This window comes from Nematolebias whitei, chromosome 3 (genome assembly GCF_014905685.2).
Source record: "Nematolebias whitei isolate Nwh7 chromosome 3, NemWhi1, whole genome shotgun sequence".
Classification (NCBI taxonomy): domain Eukaryota; kingdom Metazoa; phylum Chordata; class Actinopteri; order Cyprinodontiformes; family Rivulidae; genus Nematolebias; species Nematolebias whitei.
The window spans coordinates 34,110,850-34,119,533 of NC_056500.1; the positions used below are offsets into that span (position 1 = coordinate 34,110,850).

The following is an 8,684-nucleotide window of genomic DNA, read 5'->3' on the forward strand; positions in this document are numbered from 1 at the left end:
GTGACTCATCTGACCACAGAACAGTCTTCCATTTTGCCACACTCCATTTTAAATGACCCCTGGCCCAGTGCAAACGTCTGAGCTTGTGGAGCTTGCTTAGAAATGGCTTCCTCTTTGCACTGTAGAGTTTCAGCGGGCAACGGCAGATGGCACGGTGGATTGTGTTCACTGACAATACTTTCTGGAAGTATTCCTGAGCCCATTCTGTTATTTCCTTGACAGTGGCATTCCTGTTTGAGGTGCAGTGACGTTTAAGGGCCCGGAGATCACGAGCATCCAGTAGAGTTTTACGGCCTTGACCCTTACGCACAGCGATTGTTCCAGATTCTCTGAATCTTTTTATGATGTTATGCACGGTTGATGATGATAACTTAAAAGTCTTTGCTATTTTACGCTGGGTAACACCGTTCTGGTATTGCTGCACTATCTTTCTGCGCAACAATGGTGGAATTGGTGATCCTCTTACCATCTTGGCTTCTGAGAGACACTGACACTCTGAGAAGCTCTTTTTATACCCAATCATGTTGTCAACTGACCTAATTAGTGTTAATTGGTCTTCCAGCTGTTCGTTATATGCTCAATTTCCCTTTTCCAGCCACTTATTGCTACTTGTCCCAACTTTTTTGGGATTTGTTGACACTGAAATTTTGAATCAACATATTTTTCCTTTAAAATGTTACATTGACTCAGATTAAACTTTTGATCTGTCATCTATGTTATATTACGAATAAAATATTGACATTTGCCATCTCCACATCATTGCAGTCAGTTTTTATTCACAATTTGTTTAGTGTCCCAACTTTTTTGGAATCCGGTTTGTATAGTATTTATATAAATGTATATATTAAGGCATTTTAAACCCTTCTCAAACTCTTGCAATATTCAAAACAATGTTTCTAAACGTTAAACATTCTAAAAGAGCACAGAATGTCATGATTTCAGCTCTCTGCCACAGCAGCTCTCTGCGCTCTTGGCCACACCCACTTCTCCACTGCAGAACAGAGATGACAGAGGAGGAAGGAAGTTTCTACTGCAGTGTGGGCTGCACAAATGTGCAGCAGGTGCTAAACAATTTAAGATAATTAATTTTAAATAAAAATCCTATGCTTATCGTTTGGCTCATCCATCAATCAGTCAATTGTGTGTCATGTCCAGTCTTACTTTGAAAAAACGCGATGGAGGGAATCCACGAAAAATGAACCGCAAAGTAGTGAGGGATTACTGTATACATCTGTTTAAACAGAAACACGGTGGCACAGTTGGTAACATCTACCTTCCTTCTCTGCATCATGTCAGCCAGCTATCTTTGCCTGTCATTGTCTCCACATTTAGAGTTTCAACCCTCAGTCTTGACCTTCCTCTTCTCCCTCTGTCTCAGTCCTAATGCACAGAATCTGGTTCCCAAAATACAATAGGACAGACTCTTAAACAGAATCTTGAGGCAATGAGCAATGTTTAGATTTGTTTTTAAATTAACACCCGATGTTTAGTGCTGTCAGAATTAAACTTTAATTATTCAAAATGAGGTCGTGCAAAAAGCTAAAGAGACTTCAACAGGTAGATCATTAGTTTTCCATAGAATCCATTTAAAGCTGTAACAGGATCAGGTCTTAACATCTGTAGAACATTAATTAATCCAATTAAGTTCTGTTTATTTATCCAGAACTAATAATTAAAGTTACATTTAACCAAAAATTAACAGATTTATTTTAGATCCAATTACAGTTCTATTGATTGTCTCCATGTCACTTTAGAACAAACCAGCACTTGCACGAAATACCCACGTGCAACTTGCAATTGTATGAACCGAGAGCTATTTGATACCTTAAAACGCGCATGAGCGCGCGCACACACGCGCATCTCCAAAGTCAATAACCAGCCGGTTTGACGTCAGCTCGACTGTTTGTGCGCTTCATTTACACGCAACATAACAAACCCTGACACGAGCTGCTGCACCGTGATGGTGACGAAGCGCCCTCCTCCTCCTCCTCCTCCTGTCAGGTCGCGTGCACGGACCATGATGGATGGAGAAAGCTGGTTTACCTTGAAAGACATTCTGCAGACCTCATTCGTGACTCATGGTCGTCCTTCCGGCGCTCTTGTTCATCAGACGCTGAGCTGAGCGCAGTTTGCCTGTTTTGACCGCACTCTGTTTGGGTGTTGCCTCTTTGGCGGACATAATAACAGCCAGCAGTCTGCTGAGCTCATCCTCCGCAGTGGGAGCTGCACGGAGGCCTCCCGGCCACCAGGGGGCGCAGCCGAGCCCGGGTAACCCGCGCAAGACCGCGTTTAAAGCAATATCCTTCTGCTGTGTAAGGTGTGGAACACCAAAATGGTCAAAATTAAATAAATAAATTATGACACAAGTATCTAAGCTCATTATTATGACAAAAATATATATTTTTAAATGTGCCTATTAATATACAACATGTTTTTATTTCATATTGTTTTATTTATTTATTTAAATTTGACCATTTTGGTGTTCCTTTGAAGGCACCAGTTTAAGTAATTAATGAATTTTGTTTGACTGTACTGAGCAGAATAAACTAGCTTTTCTTGCGTAATTATTGCTCCTTTAAACTTTAATTATATGCCACACAATTCAAATGACCGTGTAACCTAAATGAAATAAAGCAACGAATGATGATAATATTATTAATAATTCAGTGCATGTGGTCATATAACTCTATTCATTATTAAACACCAGTGGTAATTATTGCTTTTGTCTCTCTTCTAGTAAAACCTAAATGTTGTAGCAGTTTATTCTCTTGTTGTTCAAATCAAAATAACACAATTCAGAAATTCGATATTTTGTATCAAAATATTTAAAAACCTTGAATTTTTTAATATGTGGAACTCATCGAACATGAACATTTACACAATTATTCACATTTATCACAAACCTCATGAAGAGCCAGTCTCTACTCTCACATTCACGTAATATTACACAGCAGAGTATAAAACAATCAAACATGAAGGTTATAACAGTGAAATCTTCTCTGCACATCAATGTGTCAGAATTATGGAATGATTCAAATGTACTACTTTCACTGCAGATACTGTGTAGTATGATCTTTAGTTATTTTGAATGCCAAACTGTACACACACAAAGTGTAACTTCACATAAACATATTGGCTCATAAGTAATGTTATTCTGTCTGCTGTTTGTGGCAGGTGTTGTTCTTAGTTATAAACCGATGTTTGAAGGATTTACTATATTGCAGCTTTAGCTGTTTCCAAGTGATAACTGCAGGATTGCAGAGTTGGAGCTGGGAAAGCAACTTATTTTTGTTGACTAAAGCCCCTCTCAGGTGCTAGTAAAGGTGATGATTTGGGGATTGAGTAAAAGTACATTTGAAACATGTACTTACCAGGAAGCTTTATAAGGAGGGCTGATAGTCTGATACTGCGTCACTGTTGGAGAGTCCTCAGAAAATGGGAACAAAACAGGCTCAGATCTGCGCAGGTAAGCATGCAAGGATGCTTTATTTAATATGGATTTTACGTTTAACATATATTTAAGCAAAAATACAAATGGTCTAATGAATAACTGTATAAGGAGTGTAAAGAAAACCAAGATTACTGTGTATTATGTAGGCTATATAAGGCAAAAAGACCATTCACTCTGCTGAAATTTGAGATAAAAAAACGCTATAGAAGTGAGAGACACAATGGGTGGAAGGAAAAAAATCGTTTGTTTTGATGCATAGATTGTATAAAAAGTGGTAAGTTTGTGGGAGTAAGAAGAGTTTGTTTGCAAATATTTTGGAACACTAAGACAACTTAAAAATTAGAGGGTGTGACACCATTACACTCTAAAGTTGAACATTCTTTGGTCTCTCAATAAAAAACCCAAAAGTGATTGTGTCAACACCATTCAAGACATCATGAAGCCTGTTCAGTCATGTGACGTCCAACCTCCTGAAACTTGTTTAAACTTGGAATGATTTTTCTCCTGTGAAGTACGTCTGACCAAAAAGACAGGAGACAGAACTGGAAGTAGCAGAAATGAAGATGCTGAAGTTCTCCTTGGGAGTGACAAGGATGGATAAGATTAGGAATGAGATCATCAGAGGTACAGCACAGGTTGAACAACTGGGAGATGAAGTTAGAGAGACCAGACTGAGATGGTTTGGACATGTCCAGAGGAGGGACAGTGTTGGTAGAAGGATGTTAGGAATGTGGCTGCCAGGAGAAAGACAAAGCTGCAGTTAGAGAGGACATGGAGGTAGCTGGAGTGAGGACAGAGAGACATGGAGGAGGAGGACTCACTGTGGCGACCCCTGAAGAGAGAAAAGCAGAAAGAAGGAGTTCAGTAAGTCTGAGCTATATGGCTCCAAAGGGTTTCTCATTTAACCATAGTCCTTGCTTTTTCTGTAGATTTTTAAAATTAATTTATAATTTTTTATTTAAACATTTGTCCACTGCTACTAAAAGTCAAGGAACAGTACTTCCAATCAAGCCACATATTGTGATTTGTCAGAGAAATGCTACAACTTTTATGACGCAGCCTACAAATATGGAGAAAATGTGACTGATCTTTGATGCTCCTGTTCTTGTAGCTCATCAGGCCAGCTTTCTGCTGAGAGCGGCCCTGCTCTCCATGCTGTTGTGTGGCATGCAGCACGTGCTGTCAGAGTCAGACGAGGTGGTCCTCACCGAGTGGGAGATCTGGAAAAGCACCCATGGCATAAGCTACGATGAACTAGTGAGCCAGACCCTGCAGTTGAACGGCATCATAAAGTGTGTGTGCGCTTGAACTCTTCCTTCAATGTGCTCGATGTGTTTGTATGCAGGACGACATGCAGAGGAGGGCCATCTGGGAGGACAACAACCAGAAGATTGAAGACCACAATCAAGGGTTTCTCATGGGCAGGAGGTCATTTACTATGGTCATGAATAAATATGGAGACCTTGTAAGAATTGGCGTTTTGTTCCGTCGTTGATTCAACAGCAACAACTTTAGACAAAGCTGAACCACTGCTATGATGAAAACTCAAGGCACAATCTGTTCTTTGTTTATAGACAAGACAGGAGTACCAAGTATTGCAGGGAGCCATGATCAATGCCCAGTTCGTCCAGAGAGGAAGGGAAGTTTCTGCCCGAAGACTGCGATACAATGCCAAGAAGTTAGATGCTCGGCTTGTTGACTACAGGAACCAGGGCTATGTTACTGAGGTTAAAGACCAAGTAAGAATTTAAAATAGACTTTATTTTTGATTAGATCTCGTTTAGATTAGATTTTAACTAGATATGTGTTTGGACTTGTTTTACAGGGTTACTGTGGCTCATGCTGGGCTTTCAGCACCACAGGAGCCATAGAAGGACAACTGTACAAGAAAACAGGTCAGCTTGTGTCCTTGAGTGAGCAAAACCTGGTGGACTGCTCCAAACCGTACGGTACTCACGGGTGCAGCGGTGCCTGGATGGCCAATGCCTACGACTATGTGGTCAACAACGGGCTGCAGGCGACAGACAGCTACCCATACACCTCAGTGGTGAGGCTCAGTCTGAAGGCTCCATCACAGGGGTCTACAACCTGCGGTTCTGGAGCCACATGTGGCTCTTTGGTACCTCTGCGGGGGCTCTTTCAGGCTTTGACCAAAACTAACATAAAACTGAATATTATTTAAATTATTGCCAACAATGAAAATGACTAGATTTAGCAGATTTCCTGTCATTTTCAAATATGTGAATAATAGTACAAATACACAGCGTAAACCATGTGGACTACATCATGCTAGCAGTTTGTTAGCCACTTTAAGTCGACTTCCAGTCTCACAGCTTGATCTTTCTCTCCAGAATGTTTTGGAATATATTTAAGACAAGTTGCTGAGAAGGAATATTTGATGACACTAAACACACAAAAAAGCAAACAAAGTAAAAGTAAACAAAATTATTCAGCTTTTTTCAGCTAATTTTAGGATTTTTCAGCTGTTTTGTGCTCCTTTCAGATTATTTCTGCTAACTACAACATTTTTGTGCTTCTTCTAACTTCGCTCTACTAATTTCAGTTTGTGCTCCTTTAAACTTATTTCTGCAAGTTTCAACTTTTCCTGCTATTTCAGCTACTATTTAGCTGTTTTGTGCTGATTATGGCATTACCTGCCAATGCCAAATTTTTGGCACTCATTTAAACTTTTTTCAGCCTAATTCAGCAGAAATGTGCTCTCTCCACTTCCTTCTATTAAATTTAAGCTTCTTTTGGCTTTCAGCGTTTTTTCCCCTAATTTCAGTTTTTTTCACATAGTTTCCACTTCTTGTGCTCATTTTTGTTTCTTTCAGCCTAATTGGGGAAAACTGTGCTCTTTCCACTTTCTTCTGGTAATTTCAGTTTTTTTCTGCATTTTTGAGCTACTCTTCAGCTGTTTTTTTTTGTTGTTGCTAATTTCAGCTTTTTTCAGATAATTTCCACGTTTTTGTACTCATTTCTGCTTCTTTCAGCAAACATGTGTTTTCTGCTTTCTTCTCCTTATTTAAGCTTGTTCTTTCTTTTCAGCTACCTTTTTCTTAGCATGTTTAGCTAATTACAATTGTTTTCAGATGAATTCAATTTTTTCTTTGTAATTTTTGCTACATTCAACCTATTAACTTCCTTATGCTCATTTCAGCTTGTTATGCTCCTTTTATCTTTGTTCTTATAATTTCAGCATTTTCTGCTATTTCAGCTACTATTTAGCTGTTTTATGCTGATTTTTATCTTTTTCAGCTCATTCCACATTTTTTAGCTCATTTCAGCTCTTTCCATTTTCTTCCTGTAGCTTCTCTCTGCTTTTCAGCTACTTTTCGTATACGTTTAGCTAATTTCAGCTTTCTTTTAGCTAATTTTCTAATTTTTCTGCTAATTTCTGCTTATTTCAAAGTCAAAGTCCAAGTTATTTAAACCTAATTCAACAAAAAATTGTTCTTTCTGCTTTATTCTGCTAATTTTGGTTTGTTCTTCCATTTCAGCTACATTTAAGCATGTTTTTAGCCAATTTCAGCTGTTTTCCAGCAAGTTTGTCTGCAATAAGCATTCACACTGCATTTTCATAGGAAATGCAGTTTCTCTAGTTTTAATTTAAAAATGTAACTGGATATCCAACAAACTGGCTTAATTTTATAGTGTCTTTACCTTTATGCTTTAAGTAGGATACTTAATTCTTTAACAATTACAAGAACTCACATAGGCCTGTAGAGTTCAGTGTTTTGATTCTTATAAAATTGTTAAAAATTATATATTTTATTTTTCTTTACATGAATATGGTCTTTCCTTTTGTATTAGAGAATTTCACTAATTGGCTTTTCTATGTATGTGAATGTTTCTGTTCAGTGCCCTGAGACAACTTTGTTGTGAATTGGCGCTATATAAATAAATGGAACTGGTTTGAATTAAAATGTAAAAATATCAATAAATGTTAATGATAGTTAAAAATGATAGTCATTTTTCACTTTATAATATCACCCTACTGGCTGGAAGAGCCATCTCCAACCAACTTGTATTGCCACCTGTTGACAGTACACAGTTGTAACAGGTTTTGCAGCTCTGGACACATAATTAGTAATAAAAGTGGAAAAATGGCTCTTTTTATTGCAAAGGTTCCAGACCACTGCTCAGTCATGATGAAGGGAGAGTGATTCTGCATTCAGCCCACCACTAACTATGATTTCTCTCAACAGGACACACAGCCTTGTTTTTATGACAGCAGGCTGGCAGTTGCTCACATCAGAGACTACCGGTTCATTCCCCAAGGAGACGAGCAGGCTCTGGCTGACGCTGTGGCGACTATCGGCCCAATCACCGTGGCTGTAGATGCTGATCACTCAAGTTTCCTGTTTTATAGCACAGGTTATCAGTTCAAATGTTGTTTTGAGATGAGAAGTTTCTATCGATGAATTTTCACACGTGAAATAATCTTAGTAAAATATGAACCTTGTTCACATGCAGTGTTGCTTTGAAATTTCTTCACAGGAATTTATGAAGAGCCCTCCTGTAACCCAAACCATCTGAGTCATGCAGTGCTACTGGTTGGATATGGCTCAGAAGACGGCCAGGACTACTGGATCATCAAAAACAGGTCTGCACAGATAAGACAAAACAGTAACGCCACTGTTTTCATCATAAAGCTTTACTGCACTTATAGATTTCTGAATTTCTGATTTCTTCTTGTAGCTGGGGAAGCAGCTGGGGTGAAGGTGGTTACATGAGAATGATCCGGGACGGCAGGAACGCCTGTGGGATTGCAAGCTACGCATTGTACCCAGTTTTATAGAGTTCATGGCTTAAGAAAACTTTAATCAGCGCTACAACACAAGTCATCTTTTATCATGGTTTCTGAACTTATCTGTCAGGGTGGATCGATGTTTGGAAAAAGATTGCATCAGCCTTTTGCAATAAACTCTCAGGGATGTAAAACACAAGTTTTAAGAGGTCGATGTTGAAAGTTTTACATATTTATAAAACTCATCAATAAAGTTAGACTGTGTAACTTTGCACTAAAGTAATGACACCTTCTTGACTGATTAAAATTAAGAACACCTGGTTATCAAAATAAAAATAACTAAATTGTTCATTCAAAGACTGAAACAATGAGATGACAGGTTTTTGTCAGCCATGGCTTTAATATTAAAAATAAAATCATTTTGCCTGAAATTATATCTACTTGTGAAGCATTTAATCATAAATCAGCATGTAACTTGCAGAG

At 38.5% G+C, this 8,684-nt stretch overlaps 2 protein-coding genes across 2 annotated transcripts in view; one reads left to right on the forward strand and one right to left on the reverse strand.

The window, feature by feature from the left end:
* The window catches only part of ankrd29 (ankyrin repeat domain 29), a 17,453-nt gene extending 15,354 nt beyond the window's left edge, over positions 1 to 2,099 (reverse strand). The window contains exon 1 of the mRNA XM_037674873.1: positions 2,044 to 2,099. Within this exon, the coding sequence (XP_037530801.1) occupies positions 2,044 to 2,055 (12 nt within the window). The 5' untranslated portion in view covers positions 2,056 to 2,099. The remainder of the gene's footprint in view (positions 1 to 2,043) is intronic.
* A 1,336-nt stretch (positions 2,100 to 3,435) lies between these two features.
* Positions 3,436 to 8,333, forward strand: cts12 (cathepsin 12). The gene is made up of 8 exons (XM_037674874.1): positions 3,436 to 3,466; positions 4,563 to 4,708; positions 4,797 to 4,916; positions 5,026 to 5,190; positions 5,277 to 5,498; positions 7,660 to 7,828; positions 7,952 to 8,057; positions 8,153 to 8,333. Exons 1-8 carry the CDS (start codon positions 3,436 to 3,438, stop codon positions 8,250 to 8,252), a joined length of 1,059 nt encoding a protein of 352 aa, XP_037530802.1. The 3' UTR covers positions 8,253 to 8,333.
* The last annotated feature ends 351 nt before the right edge of the window (positions 8,334 to 8,684 follow it).

Coding starts and splice junctions, on each gene's coding strand:
- cts12 (XM_037674874.1), top strand. CDS start 3,436: ATGGGAACAAAACAGGCTCAGATCTGCGCAG. Junction 3,467..4,562: donor ACAGGCTCAGATCTGCGCAG/GTAAGCATGCAA, acceptor CTGTTCTTGTAG/CTCATCAGGCCAGCTTTCTG. Junction 7,829..7,951: donor TTTCCTGTTTTATAGCACAG/GTTATCAGTTCA, acceptor ATTTCTTCACAG/GAATTTATGAAGAGCCCTCC.